General features: G+C 41.1%; 1 protein-coding gene across 1 annotated transcript; it reads right to left on the minus strand.

The window, feature by feature from the left end:
- Positions 1-1010: 1010 nt before the first annotated feature.
- On the minus strand, positions 1011-19143 carry BPNT2 (3'(2'), 5'-bisphosphate nucleotidase 2). The gene is made up of 5 exons (XM_086740845.1): positions 18636-19143; positions 5795-5954; positions 4765-4860; positions 2709-2870; positions 1011-1299 (listed from the first exon to the last, which is right to left on the minus strand). Exons 1-5 carry the CDS (start codon positions 19020-19022, stop codon positions 1028-1030), a joined length of 1077 nt encoding a protein of 358 aa, XP_086596971.1. The 5' UTR covers positions 19023-19143; the 3' UTR covers positions 1011-1027.
- Positions 19144-19592: the final 449 nt, after the last annotated feature.

Raw genomic sequence — 19592 nt, forward strand, 5'->3', positions numbered from 1 at the left:
GTTGTAGAAAAATTGCTGGTTTCTCTCTCATGTTGTAAATGGAAAAAAAACCAATCAACTTACTTTTTCTGTTAAACTCATTCCATATTACTCTGTCCAATTAAAAAAAAAAAAAAAAAAAAAAAAAAAAAAACCCCAAATACTGAAGGAAGAGGCTGCTTCTATAGGCACAAACACCAAATGATGAACATGACCTACATTAGAGAAAAATCTAGCATGCATCTTCACGGTATGCAGAAATCAAGGACAAGAAGTAACTTAAAACTATACAAGGAAATATTGCCTTCTTTTAAAAACGTATATGGAACTAATTACACTGATTGATAAAACACTGATATTCACAACCCATTTGAACTAAACTGGTTTACATCTTCAGGAAAAAAGTCAAAATAGTACACAACATTTCTTTTTTTTTCCCCTTTTAAAAAGCAGGAGGAGTGCCACACCATCAAAGATAAACTGTTGCTGCATGTAAATTTGTGTCAACCTTCTTGTGCTTTCTGTTCAGGGGATACAGAACACAGGGTTATGTTTCCTGCTAAGTTGTTTAGAGAGTTATCAGATGCCTATACATATCAACCTTTTTTCCTATCTTATTCATTATGGAGTTGCTACAACTACAGTAACAAGATGTAAAAGGTTCCAAGAAATTCCTGTGAAAACTACTTAAGTTATTTTATGAATAAATTTGGATTTTCCTTTAGTTCACCTACGTTCACCACTATATACTGTATATGCACCTTGAATATAAGAACTGCATGAAAACAGTCTGAAAAAAAAAAAACAAAAAAAACCCATGGAAACTGAAGTGTGAGGCAGTCAGTCCCCTTCCTACTTCTGATTATTATTTTATTCTTTTTTAAATACCACCGTTGAAAAAACCTAATGCACGATATAGTCCCCAAACCCACACCAAACTGCTTTGCTTTGCTGTGCATCTTTCTCAGCAGGTTTTCACATCTGCTTCTTCAGACAAGAGCATTTGGAGGCTATAAAAGCACAACTCATACTTCTCCATCAGTCAGGTTTATTTGTGTGATGTTTTTTCCAGATCTGGAAGTTTTTCAATTAGTGCTTTATGGTTCATGTTGATACTGGCTATTAGTCCTCCCTCGTTGCCATCTGAGCCAGTGTAACTAATTTCTTCACCAGTCAGGGTAGTCATATGGCCACCCAATGCTCTCAACACTGCATTTCCAGCACATATGTCCCACTTCTTAATATAGGTGACATGGATATACACATCAGCTTCTTCTTGATTCTTCTCAGCCACATCAAGGAGGGCTAACACTTTATAACCTAGAAGAAATGGGCAGAAGTGGAAAAAAAAAAAAAAAAGTTATACCAAGGTTTCCTGTTGATCACAAAGGACAAATCTACTAAGAAGTGTTAACACGCACATGCAAGATTTAGGAAAATGATGTCATTAATTATATCATGCCATCCAGTGTAACAGCAAAGGCATCAATAAACTTTTTTATTCCTCTGACTTGTAACGAGAATTTGAAAATGGAACATCCCCCTGGTCTACACACACAAATTTTTTCCACTGCACCCCAATTAAAGCCTTGGGTATTTGAAATACGTTATTTTTAGACAGCCTTTACCAATATGCTACAGAGACATGTCTAGAGACATATTAAAAGAACAATACCAGAAACTCAAATATAGTTATTTTTCTCTTACGTTCACTCACTTATTTCTGTGTCTCTGTGTTATGCTGAAGTCTACCTTTTTCTTCCCAGCTTTTTATTACAATAGAAAGAAGATGCATATACCATTCTTTAATAAAGCAACTCAGCCTAAGGCATTCTCCTTTATCACATATTATGCAGTACAAAGCTATTGCTCAAAGCAGTATTCTCTCTTTTAAGGATTTTTTTTTTCAATTTTTCAACTGTTCAACCAATATCCTTGTTTCATTACAATGTTCCTTTCTTTATCTTCTTATACAGAGTCAAGCCCTGGAGAAGATCTGCTATAATCAGTTATACTTTCACTTCCTTTATTATAAGAAAACTCATTTAGATTCATTGTCAAGAAGCTATGCACACAACCTGTAAGGAAGCTCTAGCTTTTCATATTAAAGACACAGAAAGATACATTTCTGTAAAATCCAAGTTTTGCATGGCTTTTCTGAGACTTTAAAACAGTTATTGCTTCATACTAGTGCCTCACATATTTGCACTGTCAGTAACATGCACAAGGATATTGTGTAAGATTACAAGAAGTAAGGTAAAACCTCTTTGGACTGAATATGAGGCAGATAAAAAGGGACTTCAGTGGCATTAGTTTTCTCTTCTTACATAAATGCAAGAAATAGCATGAAACGTTAATGGCTTTTTATTTAAAAATTATTTAATTAAACCTACTACTAGTTAACTAACAACTGACAGATTCTATTCCATGATTCTGTATGTGGTCACAAAAGCATTGGTGCTTTCAGTGAACCACAACATTGCTGGTCTAGGCTTAGATTCACTAACACACTAACTTGTGAATAGCCTGAATTAAGTTTGCAGGTAGGTTTCTATACACAGGAAAAAGCTGTGCCCCTTCTGTGTCAAGTGCTTACTTTTAGGGATTTGAAGAAGAAAAGCTAAGAGGAAAAAGAGGAGATGCCACAGTTACATCCTTTTGTCTAATAACAACTATCCCATTAGATCATCAGAAGCAATGAAATGAACAGGATGATTAAGGAACCAAACCTGCTCCACCAGCGGGGATTATCACAGTCTTATTTCCAAATGTCTGCCGTGCAACCTGCTCAACTTTTCCTGCGTGGGAGCGGGATACAATAATCGTTGGAGTTTTCTCATTGTAGGAGGAACGAGCTTTTACGTTTGACCCACCATCCACCATCGCCCAGGCTACAAGAGAAACACAAATTCTGGTAAGGTTTACAAACGACAATCTCTGTTAAGTTTAAAAATACAAGGATACTTATCTGAGAAAATGTAATCAATGGCTCTGACTTAATTTCCCTCCCTACTGTGAAAGCGATAGGGTCAACATAAGGAAGTTGTGCAAGCCCACAAGTGCACAAAAACAGAAGAAAGAAATAGCCTTCCCCACAAACAGAAGAAAGAAATAGCCTTCCCCACACACACACTTTTGTGCATACAGCATTATTCTATGCTTGATTATTCTTGTGTGATACTTCGGAATTTTCCCTTTCACTCTTTTTTTAGAAGTAGTAATATTTAGAACTTGCAATTGAAAAAGCTACTGAAGTTAAAAGAATGCCTCCGAGTCAGAAACAGATCCAATATTTCCTCAAAAAAACCTTTTTATAAGAAAAAAAAAGTCCCACTACCCTCTGCAGATAGCAAAAATATTAGAGTCATTTTATTCAGAAGGATAGTAATGTTAAGGAAGGAAATAGCTCAGATTAGTAGTACTAAGGAAAACACCTGATGGTGTGTTTCAGAGGACCGGATTTAGAATACACAATCTCCCACTTGTTTCATCATGAGGTTCAAAACTAAGCTTGGTAGGTGGCATCCCCTAACCATTAATTTGACATTTACTTAGCAGAATAACCAGCAATTTCATCTCAGCAGAGGGCCAGATTGTATGGCAACAGACTGAGTTATGTGTAATAATGATGCTGAGTGCCCTTTATTGCTTTGTATTTGTGTGGTAGTATTAGGAACAATCCTGCTCACAACATAGTGGTATTTGGGAAATTAATACTCTTCACAGAGAGTGACAGAATCCATTGCATATCATCTGATGCCATGTCTGAACATTTCAGACTTCACTGTTATTAAAAGGAGATAAATTCTCAAAAATACAGTGCTAAAAAACCATTTCTTCAGATAGATGTTGATACTTAGAAAAATACGTTCCAAAACCCCTCAAGATTCTTAAAGCATATTGGAATATAGCACATACTTAAATGACTGGAAATTAAGTTCATATTTAAAGACAATAAAATATTTAGTACAAAATATTGAGTGTTCAGGGGGAAAAAAAAAAAAAAAAAAAAAGAGAAAAAAAAATATTTATTCAGTCTTAGTTTCTGTGCCAGAGCTACTGCATAGCTTCACAACTCTAGAGGTCAGTATTGCCTAAGGGAAAATGAGAATAGAAATTCTTATATCAAAATATAATATGTAAGACATGAATACTAAAACTGCTTTGAAGCTTTCAGAAGTGCATACACATGGCCAAACTTGCAGCCATCCTCACCAATACATCATTAATACTAGAGAATTAATTAGTTCAGTGTTGTGGCATTACAAGCAAGTTGGATAATCAGTAAGATTATGCCAGACAGTCTTGCCTGTTAGATACAAACAGTTGCCATTAAGATCTTTAATCTATCTTTGTTATTCACTCTGAATAAACACCAGCTCCTGGGTGTACTGTCACAGAATCAAGTTCTTCTGCTGAATGAGCAAAGCACTTTTCTGCTAAAGACTAACAGCGCACATAAGACTGGTCACTATGTGTAGGTTTCACTTTCTTTGGTTTGCTGTAAGCACTCCATTTGAAGGGATCTTAATTCTTAAACATTTTCAGTTAGTTTGCCTTAAATGTATTAATTTTTTTTTTTTTAATGTTAAGCAAGGGCAGCATCTTCCTTCACGGTTTTATAGCACAAAAGACATTTGCAGCTCTAATTCTGAGGTCTGCAGCAGTGCACTTTTGCCCCAGGTACAATTTTCTCATTTATATCTACAGATATTCTCTCAAACATCAAATTTTGTTTAACACTATGACTGAAGATGCTAGAAATATGTAAAGCCATAAAGGTACCTGTATATGCAGAGAACGGCTTGTGTATCACTCCTATTACTGGTTTACCATCTACAGCCACACAAACCATTGTCGTGACATACTGTCGAAGATCCTCTGTGGGCAAAATAAGAGAGTGAGCAAGTTTACAGCCAGATGCCAAGAACACAAAAAGAAAGCAGACGTGACATCACAGAAATGTTGTTGTTTGAGGACTAATCTACATTCTTCCTCTTACAATTACGTAACTTAGTTGTATCTTCAAATAACCTTGCAGTTTTCAAAAGACTTTTCAGTTTTCCAGCAGTTTTTCCTGTTCAGTAGATGTAACCTATACTCTACCAGATCCAGTGCTAACAGCTCTGTCTCACGCAGCACATGTTTTCATGGAAATCTGTGCCACTATATTCTCCCTTCTCTGCCCCACTTTCTGTCTTCTATTGGTTCAAATATGATAATTCAAATGCCAAAGAACCTGCAAAGGTGGTGGTATCAATGAAATATTTGAAAAAAAAAATTCACTATTTTTCTACTTGTTCTGCAGTACTTATCAGGAACAATTTTAGTTGGATTGCCTTGAATTGCTTATGTGACAAAATATCTGAAGAAGGGGAAGATTGAATTACATGTGCTTTTTTGAAAGACTATGACAACATTTTTTATATCAAGTTAAAAAGAATATTTACTTAGTATTCCCTTTAAATAAAGAAAAAAATATATTCTGAGATATTTAGTGTTGCCACAGTAATAACAGAAATAAAGAAATGTGTAATTCCAGCAGAATCTATACATGACAGTTACCATTTCTTTTGGCAATTACTTAGTTGCAAGGAATACCAAAGGCATTTCAGAGTCGGTATATACAGAAGTAAATGTTACAGCTTGTTATATAGAGAGATTTCATTACACAACTTGTTAAATTAAAATCACACTAGCTTTGATATAACGCACTTTAACAATAGATGCCATTTTAAATACTTACTATTTTGTCTCCAGTATAAAAGGCAGACATCAGAATTACACACATGATTTGTCAACAAGAATCAGCTACCTGTGTATTCTTGTGTAGCATCTAACGGATCGATCCAGACAGTAACACTTTCTGCTGGAACCTCTTTAGGCTGTATTTTTTGTTTTATGTCATCAGGAATAACGCGATCCCAAGAGACTGGCTCCTGATCAGTTGTATCAACACGTTCTTCAGAATTTATCTGTGGTAAGACAACAAAAATAGTTACATTAACTTATCAGATTCAGTAACTGTGGTACTTGGGAAATTATAGGTTTGCTCATACCTTTTCCTTCTCCCTTCACCTCCAGCTAAAAGTGCCTGAATTAGTAATTTTTCAGCAACTCACAAGCTACTATCATCAGCGACAAGCAATGGAAAACCACAATCCAGAATCTTACTATGAACCACACCACAGCTGGACACTGTTTCTTTGGCTGCAGCTCTTCCTACTGAACGTTCTCACAGTATGAATCGCAGCTTCTTTAAAATCAAAAGTTAAATGCAGTTGCTTCAAAGACTACAAGCAGTAGTCTACCTGTACTACTTCTTTGGAGAATCCTGTGGTATACAGGTACAGCAGGGGTCTAATATTCCATTTATACAGATCAGTAGATGCAGATTGAAATGTATGGATAGTTTATCAACAAAAATGTTGCGGACTGTGGTATGACTTGCTGGAGTAGGAATCCCAGTATATATTCCTGCTTCCAATACCAAGTTACAACTAGCAATTTAAGCAGCTCAGGTGGATGTATCCATTACATAACTCTTAGGAATAACATTCCATACCTGTCTTTAGAGTAGGTTCGGATAAGGACCTAAAGACCCATGAAAAACATTTACAAACAGCAGTTAACTGTCACATCTAAGCCTACTGTCGCTTGCTGCCTAGCTTAATGAATTTTATTTGGGACCAGAAGGAATGGTCCCAAATGTATGCTGAACAGAGTTTGGTCCAGTATTGGAGCACGCAGTCCCAGTTTGCTGGATGGAACACTGTTCTGCAAAACCCAATACAATATCATTGTGACTGCAGTAGCAAGATATTTTTGGCTCACAAGAGATGCAGTTATCATAAAACACTGTACATAATGACCTCTCACATTACAAAACATCACTTAACCTGGCAGGAAGAACTAACGGGGCAACACAGGTCAATCTGTCTTGACCGATCCATATCAGCTTATCGCCACTGCAAACACGGTGTACAGGAGAGCTGTAATGCAACTGGACATAAGCAGTGCTAACAGGAATCTAGACAAGTTCATCCCATTTACTTTTAGCACCTCAGTTACATTAGGAGACTAGTATTTCTATGCTCCTTCTACTGCCAAAAAAACCGAAATCATTGCTACTGTGCCTTTCAAGCTTCAGCCTGTGTGAACCCTTCAGGAACGCATTACTCCACTAATTACTCAGTAGGACTCAGCCATGCTTATGGCTTAGATGTGTCAGCTATATGTCTGAAGTTAAGTGTAACCAATTTGGGCTTTCAAAACACTTCAGAGTATCAGGAACACAAACTTTTTAATTCTTGCTAGCTAACTGCAAAGGTGGCTTCCTCTACTGCAATTCTAAAGGGATGCCAAACTGACTGGCTCTGATGTCCAGTCAATGCTAAATAGTAGGTGCACACGGCATGCAATGTGTTTACAACCCAGAACCACCGACTTCCCTTTACTCGCCACAGATGGAGTCAAGATTGCTAGCTCAGATTCAGGTACCTGACTGATAGAGCAGATGCATCCCCTCTGACTAAAACAAGTTATTACAGATGTTGCAGGCAAGTGACACTGAAATACAATGAAACTAAAGAAAGGATCAGACTACGTTTGAATGTTAGAGACTTTATATCAGAAGGATTTTTACATAATTTACATCATGACAAGAAAAGACATCACACACCTCAATTGTAAGTTATTGGCAAAGGATTAAGGGTCATTTTTTTAAAGATAATTAAAAAAGAAAAATAGCAAGCGGAACTGCAGCAACTCCAGCCATACAATACAGCTGTCTTCTCACGTAAAACCAGTATTTGAAGCACTGTATCCCAAACACTGAGTCCTTGAAGTTGCCGTGACATTTACAAATCAAACATCTGTCACTTCACAATACACCTGACAATTGTGTTTCTCCTAGGGAAAACAGTCCTGCAGAGTCAAGATGCCGACTTGGCGGCCTCAACACAGCCCCCGGGCAGTCTGAGTTCCACTACAGCACATTATGCACCACCATAAAAACATATTTCCTCCACTGAAGGAAGAGGCCTCAAAAAGTTAAAGGGTTGGAACCAATCCTCAAAAAGAAGACTATATTGTTAAACCTGTTGTTACAGTACACTAAAATTAAAAGACTGAAACTATCTGAAAGGTATTGTCTTCAGGGAAAGACCTCCTACTAGTTCAAATTTTGTAGCAGTGGCCATGACGCTGCAGCATTTATAATGCTTGTGAGGAGCCTCTCTCAATAACCATGATTAATATGCCAGAAAAAAAATAAAAGGGAGGAGTGGACAGGGGATGGTAATAGTGATGAGGTTGCAGAGCCATCGGGAGGGGAAAAAAAAAAAAAAAAAAAAAAAATCAAAGCAGCTGGGTCACTAGTTCTTCCATTCATACGACCACTTACTCTGTAGCCTCTGCTGAATATTCCACAAGTCACAGTTCAAGTAGGAATTCATAGCCATTCCACCACACACAATTATTAAGTTTATTTATTGCTATGAAGCTACATTATAGGTTTTGCAAGACACAGTTCCCTGAGAGAGGATCAACCTTTAATACTGGGATCTTCTCTTCCCCTCCTGCTCTCTTTTTTTTTTTTTTTAAAGGCATGAGAAAACACCCAGAAAACACGTCTTTGTGTTAATATGATGTTTTGTTCCTACTTGTCATTCTCATTTGCTGGAAGCCTCCAGAGGCCATGACCTTGTATTTCAAGCTTTTCTGTAGTGATGTAGGTAGGTAGCTGACTGCATTCCCAAGTCCTCACTCAGAAACTGGGAGTAGCCATGGCAGAAAGACAATCACAATGCCAAATGTTTCAGACAACTGAGCTTGTTCCAGCAAGATACTCTGAGTCAATTAAACTGCTTCATTAGTGTAAATAATTATAAAGTCTGCACGCTTGTTATCATATACATAACTTTGCCCACTCCTAATAGTCAGATTTAGATAGCAACCCATTATGCAAGAACTTGAGGCAGCAAGCAGAAGACCAAAATAAAGAGCTATTTGGGCTTAGCCAAGCCTGAGAGCTGTAAAAGCCCATCTCAGGAAGTTCTGTAAGCTGTCACCAACATCGAGCTTAACTACATTTCAGTAATCTTTCCCAGTTATGCTTGAGGGGAAAGTCCTCCTCATGAGGAAGACCTGCATCAAACACAGAGATTTAATAAAATTTATGAGTATCAGTGAATGGAGTACTGCTGAGAGGTCAATAAAAAAAAAAAACAACATTTACAAATGATGCAGCCTGGCTGCATCTCATCAGTGCAGAGCTTCCTTGAAACAAGTCTGTGAGGTGCAGGAATCCCGTAACGGACAAGGGATGCTGCTTGCAGGAGCCAGCAGCAGATGTCAAATGGCAACACCAGGATCAGTCCATGGTGTGCCTTCCAAAACACTCAGGCATTCCCAGCCTTCAGAAACCGAGCACACAGGAAACACTCTCCTCTGGCACGTTGGTGATTGGAATACGGATCTACTCAGGGACACAGGAAGCAACTCGGGAGTGTACTACAAAGACATGCAAATAAATGCAGTGCTCTGAACAGCCAACAGTCCTGACCATGTAAAGACTCCAGAGAACCTCACAGTGGCTCGTTGTCCTGCGCTGGGCTACTCCCTACCAGCACTTCACGATGTTTATGTGGCAGCTCATCACCCAACCAATCTACCTGAACAGTAGATAGCTGTCCATGGCGAGCTGAACAAACTCAGGCTTCTTCCTGGTTTGAAAGAGCAGGACACAGCTGTAGTTTTGCTTTAATTCACCAATTAAAAATTGGTGAAAAAAAATGTGGTAAAAAAATTAAATAGAAGTTTCTGTTCAAATACTTTTTTTTTTTTTTTTTTTTGCATAAACTTCAATACACGAAAACACAACACTTCTCTTAGAAAGTGTCTGGTGGAATGTGAATTTTATTTAAATTTATTACCCCTCCTCCTTCCCTACATTCTTATCCATCTCAATACCAATTTTGTATTTTAGTAGGCAAATAATCCAATATCTTGAAAAAAGATTAGCTCTTTATTTCTGAGAGTGTCAATATGCCCATCTGATAATTAAGACCTTTCAAATCCAAATCTCAGTGCTGTTTTATTAGAATAGAAAACAAAATGAAAAGACTGTAAATACTATCCCACCTGTATCATAAAGAAGAAATACTAATTAAGCTACTCAAGGTAAAACCGAAACAAAACAAGCTTTACAGTTTAGGTAACAACAAAATACAATATTCACTAGTCAGAATATGAATATAAGAGTATTCCATGTATTACATTTCAAGAATAGAAACTGGCACAGGTTGCCCACAGAGGTGGGTGGATGCCCCATCCCTGGAAACATTCAAGGCCAGGTTGGACAGGGCTCCAAGCAACCTCATCTGGTTGGAGATGTCCCTGCTTCTTGCAGGGAGGTAGGACCAGATGGCCTTTAAAGGTCCCTTTCAACCCAAACTATTCTGTGATTCTATGGATAAGTCTATTCATTTGAATGGGACCATAAAAATGAAAAGCCTGGAGGCTCAGACAAAACAGCGTCTTAGGGGAATGCTAGTAAAACATTAACAGTTGTTGAACTTTGTTTTCTGTTTTGTTAAGGCACTAACTCTGCATGACATACACAGCCACTTCATCAGTGATTACGGAACCTAAACATTATGCATACCCAAGTTTCAAACTTAACTTTGCCATCTGTGACAGGAGATGGAGGAAAGGAGTGGAGGGATGGAAGTAAATAAGTAAATGCAAACATTTAGAAACTATAAACCAACAATGATTCTGACACCTTCTTATGGGCTGACTGAGAGATATCCCCTCTGGACAGTGGAAGATATTTTATCACTATATGCACCCTCTGGACTAACATCCAGAGCGACTAGTAAGAGGATACCCACAACTACACACCTTGAAAGGCATACTGACCTACTAGGTGGCTGCACAGGACTGTACTTGATTTACTGTTATTTGACTGTGTTTCAGACATGTTGCAACTCAGGGGAGAGCAGTTCAACAAGCAGCCTTTGGGTCTTCCCCTGCTTTTGGGCCAAGCCTCACACCTCGCTACTGCCCTTACTCACTACACTACAAGTCAGACTTTTACCTCCATTTGCTCAGCTTCTCTCTGTTTTTTTCCCCTCAAAAGCATAAGAGATGAAAGCTGTCTCATCTTCTCACAGCAGCTGTACATATACAAATTGTGTGAAAGAATCAGATGCCAAAACCTCTGAATGTAAACATCCACTTGACAAGTCAGGACATATACATATGCACAACAGGAAGGCACTCTCCAGGAGAGCAAGAAACAGCCAAAGCACTGTTTTCAATAACTGAGGAAAGTATCTAACTCATCCTGGTTATGAGACAGGGCTCCAGAATCTGCTACAGAAGGAAGGACATGCATTCACACCAAGACTTAGCTCACCTACAGCCAGCACCACTCATGATCCTTGTTCTGGTTTTGTTTAGTGAGGGGGGGCCTAAGGTGGTAGCTTCTGTATGAAACTGCTAGAAGTCGCTCCCCTTTGTTCAGTGGACTCGGCCAGGCCTAGGGCGGACCTGCTGCCGGCCAAGGCCGAGCCAATTGGTAGCAGAATGTTCCGTGATAACGCCTCTGCGATAACATATTTAAGAAGGGGAAAAATGAAAAAAAAAAAAAAAAAAAAAAAGAGAGAAGATGTGAAGCAGCTGAGTGGGAGCAGAGAGGGGGAGGCGCGAGCCTCATGGGCCTTGCAGGCCTCACCCTCTGGCCTCCCGACAGGCAGCTGACTGGGCCCAACTTGGCCTGGCCTGGCTGCAAAAAGTGGAGAGGAGATGAGATGGATGATGTGAAGAGATTCTGAGAGGCATCTGCCTGCCTGTTGTGAAAAATTTTTCTTGTGAGAACAGCTGCAGATGCCAAGGTCAGCGAAGAAGGAGGGGGAGAAGTAATGCAGCTCCTGGCCAAGATTCCCCTGCAGCCCATGGTGCAGACCATGGTGGAGCAGGTTGTCCCCCTGCAGCCCATGGAGGTCCACAGAGGAGCAAAGATCCACCTGGAGCCTGTGGAGGACCCCATGCTGGGGCAGGTGGATGCCTGAAGGAGGCTGTGGCCTGTGGAGGGCCTGCTGGGACAGCCATTCTGGAGAGACTGCACTCTGTGGAAGAGATGACCCACACTGGAGCAGTTTCACAAAGGACTCTGGTGTATGGGTGGGACTCCACAATGGAGCAGGGGAGGAACGTGAGGAGTTCTTCCCCCGACAACGAAGTAGCGGCATAAAACAACGTGTGATGAACTGACTGTGACCCCCATTCCCTCTTCCCCCCTGTGCCACTCGGGGGGGAAGAGGTAGTAGAGATAACGTTAAGCCCGGGAAGAGGGAGGGGTGGGGGGAGGTTATCTTGTTCTCTGTCTCATTCTCCTGCTAGCTTTAGTAATAAATGAATAGTTTTCCCCAAGTTGAGTCTGTTTTGCCCATAACGGTGACTTTAGGGATTTTCTCCCTGTCCTTATCTCAAATCTTGAGCCGTTTTTCTTATATTATCTCTCCCTATTCTCTTGGAGGGTGGAGGGAGTGAGAAACTCCGTAGTCTGGTCCTGATCGGGGCTGAACTACAACAATCCTTTCCTTCCGATTTGTGAGTTTGGGGGTGGTTGTGAGTTTGGGGGTGGTGAGTAGCAGTTTTCACTATGAACGAAAGCTGCTTCCTGAAAGCTTGTTACTTGCCACTGAAAAGAATGCAAACTCAGAAATAAAAACACTGCTTTCTTTTTTAAGTTTAAAATGCCTTTACACTTTAAACAACTTGAATAGTAGCACTGCCACCATAGTCAGAAATTCTGGTTTTATTCAATACATTGACATATTTAAAGCCAGCTGATTCCTTTTCAAAGGGTTCTTTTCCTCCTTAGATTATCACAAATATTAGAAAGGAAAAATTAGCTTTTACAGGTGATCATCTTCATGCCTTTCAAAAAGGTTCCTCTTGCTAGGGTCCAATTTACAAAGAGTTTTAGCAGGGTAGATTATGTTAAGAAAGGATAGAGAGGACCTTGCTGAATCACGTGCTTCTCTAAATAAACAGCTTGTTAAAAGGTAATAAAGTATAATAAAAATACAAAGTACACCTGTATATACATGTGTTAGGTATAAAAATGTGCTAATATATAAAACAATAAAACGTATAAAAACCCACTGGTCTCATGTCATTCATTTGAAATGAAAGCAACACACACTTCCATAACAATGCCATAACACAGAAAAAGGAGGCATGCATTTTTCAATGCATAGAACTCCAGACAGACAGAGGTTCTGAAGTCTCCTCCACCACCAACTACATCTTCATTTATTTTAACAACAAGAAGTCACTTCACAGAGGAACAAGCTGACAGGATGTGCAAAGAAGAATAAGAAACCTAAATGTCAAAAAGTATGGTAAGTGCTTATCAAAGCTTGTTATGCAGCTTTGGTCATTAAGCCAGCGGGAAGCAGAGTGAAACAAACAGGTTTTTATAAATGGTACACATACATCAGATGACAACTCTGATTAATGGAAGTGGGTGAAAACAACAAAAATGCAACAGAAAGAATGAGCATGGACCACAGAAATCACAGGGTTTACACCAGTAATCTGTTGTAACAACTAGAATTTAAAATCAGTAAAAGTAACGCCACTTGCTCATTAGCTCACAAGTTCTTTCAGTAGCCGGTAAAATTCTCCATTCCAGTTCTGTACAGATGCAAGTCCAGTAAAAAGAATGGGATGACTAGCTTGTCACAAGAGTTGTAACACTACTTTTACTTTTAACAAAACAGCCAAATAAGATTGATAAATAAACAAAATGAAGAAAACTTTTGCATTTTGTGAGTGCCTGTACTACTAAAAAAACTCAAATCTTAAAATGCTCAGCTGACAGATTAAACACCCCCAGTACAGACTCAAACCAAATGAACAACTTGTAATTAAATCTGAAAAGATAATCACAGACCTTATTATCATCAAGTTACAGGCTTTAATTTCATTTTAAGTAGACAGAGCCAGCCTAAATCATCTAGCATCAATTAAAATCCATGTTAAGAGATGCATCTCCAGACAACACCTATTGTTGAGATTTCAGATTAACATTCACACCTCTTCCTTAGAAACCTGTTGGCACTTCTAAAAACATCCAGGTCAGAAGAACATTAGTTTTGTTAAAAACCCTACCACCTGAGGATGCCATTCTCACAACATGAAGAGACAAACAAGTTACTGAACAGCAAAGCACTGAAAGGCTTCTGAAGTAGTATTTTGTTTTTTAGACCTACTTCTTTAATATATCTGTCTTTCCCACAGAACCAGATGCAGAGCTTGCCATCTCAGATGAAATTCCAGTTTTCCAAATATGATAGTTGACACTGTGGTCAGAAGCCTCTAAACAGCAGGTTTCAACCTAGAAAGTACTTCAGGTAGCTCGATTAAAAAAAAAAAAAAATAGGAGTGCCTGGAGACAATAGTCTTCAAATAGTAGAATTAATTTAGAAGAAAATCTCATTAAAAGTAAAGCTGACATCTTCTTATATTTCCTCTTCAAACCCTAACACCCAATTCCAGCATTATAATGCACAAACTTGAAATTAAGCATTTATCCTCTGTCTTAACTGTGAAAGAGACAGAAGAACATCCAAGTGCAGGGCACTGGCAAGACCAATAAAAAGACGCTTGAAGAGAAAGACTTGAGTTCTACCACAGTTACAATTTCAAACAGCTGGTGCAACTACAGAACCTAAGTCAATGCACTTATCCAAAAACAGCTGAAAATGAGAGTATAGGAAAGAACTCCTTCTGGCAAGTAAGACTGAAGTCTGCATCCTGTGAAAATAATGCTAGTATAGGGCAGAAGCAAAATAGTAGAATTCTGTGGGTCACTTTAACATTGGCTTTTTTGTAGTCTAAGGACAGAGGAACTTTGGCCAATCACCTTTATTTTATATTTTTACCTTGGATACATTCAAATACCAAGCTCCTGGACAAGTAGCATTAGAAAAAAAAAGGTATGATTGCAATACATGGCACTGAGAGATAAGCTCTTTCACCAGATAATGCTGCTGAAGCCCTGGGTATCATGAGACCATCTCTTCAAGCAGAGAAGCTCTTCTGGGCAGAACATACTAGTGCTTCTAGCCAGTCTAGCTGGATTTGGAAACACTGCTTCCCCAGTCCTCTCTCTCCTCAGCAGCAGGGCTACCTTGACCATCTCCTTAAGCTCCTCGCTTGATTCCCATTCCAGTCCTTCTTACTGCACCACCACTGTGCTAGCACAAGGAATAAATGGGGCTGCATTGAGAACCATCCAGGAAAGCAGTGAAGTAACCCAGAAAAGACAAATTAAAAAAAAATGAAAAGGCGCAGAGGGGATGATTAGAGCTGGATCAGAGCTTTAACTCATTCTCAGCATGACAAACAAATAGACAAGGACAACACACTGGTAGCGCAGAAGCAGTAAACACCTTGAGCCTGTAACTGCAGTTGAGGACTTTATCAAGAGAAATGACTGCATATATCTTAGTATGAAATGCATTTAAAAATAAAATGCACAAACATACTTCATAGAAGATTTGTGTAAGTATTAATTGCTCGATGTTGAGTGTGATCAGAAAACACCAAGTCATATTTGAGCTGGAAATAACTGACTTGCCCCTTCCTCCCCTATCTTTCTCATGGCTATTTCTGAGGGATATAACAACAATAATCAATATATTCAATCTACTACACAGTGATAAAGAATTGATCTGCTCCTCTTTGGTCTTACCTAACCTAGCTGTGAGAAGTCTTAAACTGATGCAAATGCATCTATTTATATAAAATAGGGCAGCTGATGTAAGCAGTGGGGTTCCTCTTCCTCTGTAGAGACAATACCTTTGCTTAAAAGAAAAGAGAAAGGCAAAACATTTTTCTGTATTTTTTTTCCTCTCTTCCTTTCCTCAGATTCTGAAAGCTTTTTTATAAATCACAACTGTCAGGACTGTAAGACTCCTTCCAGATTTAATTCAGCTTCCACAAGCCAGAAGTCCAACTCTTCCATCTTCTGTTAATAATCATGCCTGAAGAGAAGATCTGTTTCAGACAGACAGTTTGCATGCTTACCCTTATTATGTCAAGTGACACAACGCAGCAAATCCAAGGCTGCTCACTGACTTCAGTTTATTTCTGTCAAACGACTTCTCTCCCTAGTTATTTTTAAACATTGTAAAGCCATAGCTATTCTTAGTGGGTAATTAATGGATCATTTCCTTTGCATTATATGCACATTTTTATGCTGTTTTGGTTTTTTTCCCTGCCTGCAGCATTTGGCACTGATTTAAATGTTGAGGTACCCCCGTTAGGCTCGAGAACTTCACAATGTGAGCAAAATAGCATTTTGCATTAGTTTACTCTTGGAATTCTTTTAATTCTTTCAGTTTTTGTTTGACAGCTTTTGTTAGCAGCATCTTCTCCAGCAAGAACAGCAGAGGGGTTTTATTTGTCTTTTATTCTGATGCATCCCTCTGTACTCAGGGATAAGGCTACAGGTATAAAGTATGATGCTTCTTACAAGATGCAGTCTTACACTACCTCACATGAAAGGTGTCTCAGGAAATCCTCTATAATCCTCATATCCACACCAACTATAACTGCAGCAAATCTGTTCCATGAAATAGTAGCAGCTTTAGATGCATTCTGCTGAAGGTACACGTGAAGGATTTGCAGACTGAGACGAGACCTTGTCTTCACACCTGAGAGGTGTATAGTGCCACACGGATGAAGTAAACTGAAGGTTTTTTTTTTTTTGTTTGTACAAATGTTTATGAATACATCTTCAGCATAGTATAGACTTTAAGAGGCAGCACATCTTATCAGTATATACAGCTTAGTGGATATTTTTTTAAATGTCTGATGGGATAAGGTGTTATTATCCAGATTATGTACTCAGGATACTAAACATCCCAGAGCTGAACTGTCAGATTTAATAACTCAAGATCAGCCAAAAGATTTGCCAAACAAACTCCTCCTGGTCATCCTCAGTGCTCAAGCTCAGTTAGTCTAAGGGGGATGAGAGAGGAGAAAGGGAGGAGGGAAATATATACGCCTAATTTTTCTCAAGTTCCACAGATGTACACACACATTTTTGTCTTCACACTCTGTTTCAGAGCATATCTGCACTTTAGAAAGTATCACCTATTCTTAAAGACCAATAGTACAGGTCAACTACCAAAGTTTTTTAAATGGAGATGTTCAAAGTTAATGTCCTCTGAGAGGAAAATGTGCAAGTCGGACTGTCACTGCTATGCATCCCAGGCACCAGAGCAGAGTTTACGCAGGTGAGCATGGACACAGACCAGGCAAAACATGTCACGGAGCTCTTCAAACAGAAAGCGAACTCCCGACTTCCTCTAGAAGCACAGAGAACTCTGATCTCTAAACTAATAAAGCGTTTCCTTCTGTGGAAGGAGAGAAAGCATACAGGTTTCAGGCAGCAATACAGGCACGCTGTAATGCCAAGCTCCATGAGTACCAACTGATAACAAGGGACAATACTTTTTGTTCTTTTAACGTAGGGCTTGAGAAGGTGGCTTGCCACTAACGGAAAAGCCAGAATCTTCAAAACACAGCCTTCATAATCTCTGTAGAGAGAGGTTAAGCACATACCAAGTATATTTCAAATACTGAAGAATTTGGTGTTTCCTTTAGATTCCATATTCAACGTGTTCTCTACAAGACTTTAAAAAACACCACCAAAAAACCAACAACAAACTACTTGAGGAACAGAGACTGAAAAGTCATGGAGCAGTAACTAAGCTCAACTGAAAAATAAGAACTACACTGCTTTTTCTTTCAACCTGTCCGGGAAAAGCATGCAATCATCACCTCTGAAATCCAAACACAGGGTTTTCCATCAGTTTCAAATTACTGTAAAGAGGTAAGGAATTTAACATCAAGAGACTAACGAGGTGTTCCCATTTACCACAGCTCAAGTGGAAACAAAGCTGACAACAACCAAAAAGCCCAAGTGCGGCTCTGGTTTGGGTGCAACCTCAAGCGTTAGACCCAGGTTTCAGAGGCGACTGAGAACAGAGGGAGGCGTACACCTCTGAAAGAAAAAGTAAATTTACCTTGCCCACGTAGGCAGCGATCCAGAGCGTGACACAGCGGCTAGCTTATTTGCTGTCCCGCAGTCACCAGAGCTACGATCTCAGATATCGCAACACCCTGCCCCCAGACCTCAAATTCTCAACCCCTTCTCCCGGCTCCTGGCTCTCCCTGTAACTTAGGGCAGTGAGAACAATATAAGAAAGTAACAGCACTTGGTGTTCCCCACCCCGCCCCCCCCCCACCCCCGTATCATGCCAAACCCACAGCTTTCCCCTCGCACGGTTTCGCTCACACAGGACCCAACTCCTTCCCCCTTCCAACCCAACACCCGCGGCAACAAGTCCGGAGCGGCGCTGCCACAGAACCAGCAAGAGGGGAAGGAAAAAAGCCAAACAACGGCGAGTATTTCCCGTTACAAAACGGCGGGGTGACACGTGTCCGCCCGCAAACGGCCGAGCCCTCCTCCCTCGTTCACCTCAGGCGGCCGGTAACGGGGGCGCCGGCCCCGCCGCAGCACCCCCCCCCCCCGCCCCCCCCCCGCCCCCGCCCCGGCCGGCACCCACCTGGACGGCGGGGAAGGCGCCCTTGAGCAGCCGGAACATCTTGCGGTTGGAGAGGAGGTCGCCGCTCGTCAGCTGCTCCTCGGCCCCCTCCCGCGTCTTCCCCTTCGCCTTGGCGTTGAGGACGTTGCCCTCCCGGACCCGCTTCACCTCCTCCCCGCCCTTAACGGCGGCCAGGATGGACGCGGCCAGCAGCTCCCGCAGGTCTACAGCGCCGGCCGGCCCGGAGCCGCCGGGGTTGTCGGGCCCGCCGGCCGCCGGCTCGCTCAGCATGAAGAAGGCGAAGCGGCCGGCCAGGAAACCGGAGTAGAGGTGGTAGAGAACGCCCAGCCCCAGCAGACAGAACACGGCCATGCCGAGCGGCGAAAGGCGGATCCCCATGGGGGCCATGGCCGCGGGGGTTGGGGGAGGCGCGGCGGTGCCGGACGCTCACCACAGCCCCATGGCGCCGCCGGGCCGCTCCGCTCCCCTTGCGGCGGCGGGGCCGGCTCCACGCTCCCCGGCGGGCGGACAGCGCCGTCTGTATCCGGGTCAGGCGGAGGCGGGGCCGGCCGCCCGCACTGAGCATGTCGCGTTCGGAGGTTGAGTTCGGGGGGCTCGTACTCCTGCGGCTGTGCCGGCCTGGGGGTCCCTCCCTTGGCTGCCGTGGGGGTGCCTGATAGCGCGCACCCTCCTCCACCCGCCGGTTATCCTGAAATGTGTGGTCTGGCGTGGGTTTTTTTGCTTTATCTCCTAAACATCACGTCCCCGGGTGGGAGCTGGAGGCCACTTGGCAGGACAGCTAGACAGGCCGGGAAGGAGCTTTCTGTTGGAAATTGCATGAATTGCCACTTAGTTTGTGGCCAGCAGGTCGAGGGAGGGGATTCTGCCCCTCTACTCTGCTCCTGTGAGACCCTACATGAAGTACTGTGTCCAGTTCTGGAGCCCCCAACGTAAGAAGGACATGGACCTGTTGGAGAG

Source organism: Chlamydotis macqueenii, chromosome 2 (assembly GCF_036417535.1).
Source record: "Chlamydotis macqueenii isolate bChlMac1 chromosome 2, bChlMac1.mat, whole genome shotgun sequence".
NCBI classification, from domain to species: Eukaryota; Metazoa; Chordata; class Aves; order Otidiformes; family Otididae; genus Chlamydotis; species Chlamydotis macqueenii.

Excerpts from the sequence above, each read along its gene's own strand:
- BPNT2 (XM_086740845.1), bottom strand. The coding sequence starts at position 19,022 with ATGGCCCCCATGGGGATCCGCCTTTCGCCGCTCGGCATGGCCGTGTTC. Across the intron at positions 2,871-4,764 it reads GCCGTTCTCTGCATATACAG|CCTGGGCGATGGTGGATGGT; the intron begins GTACCTTTATGG and ends TTTCTCTTGTAG. Across the intron at positions 1,300-2,708 it reads AATCCCCGCTGGTGGAGCAG|GTTATAAAGTGTTAGCCCTC; the intron begins GTTTGGTTCCTT and ends CATTTCTTCTAG.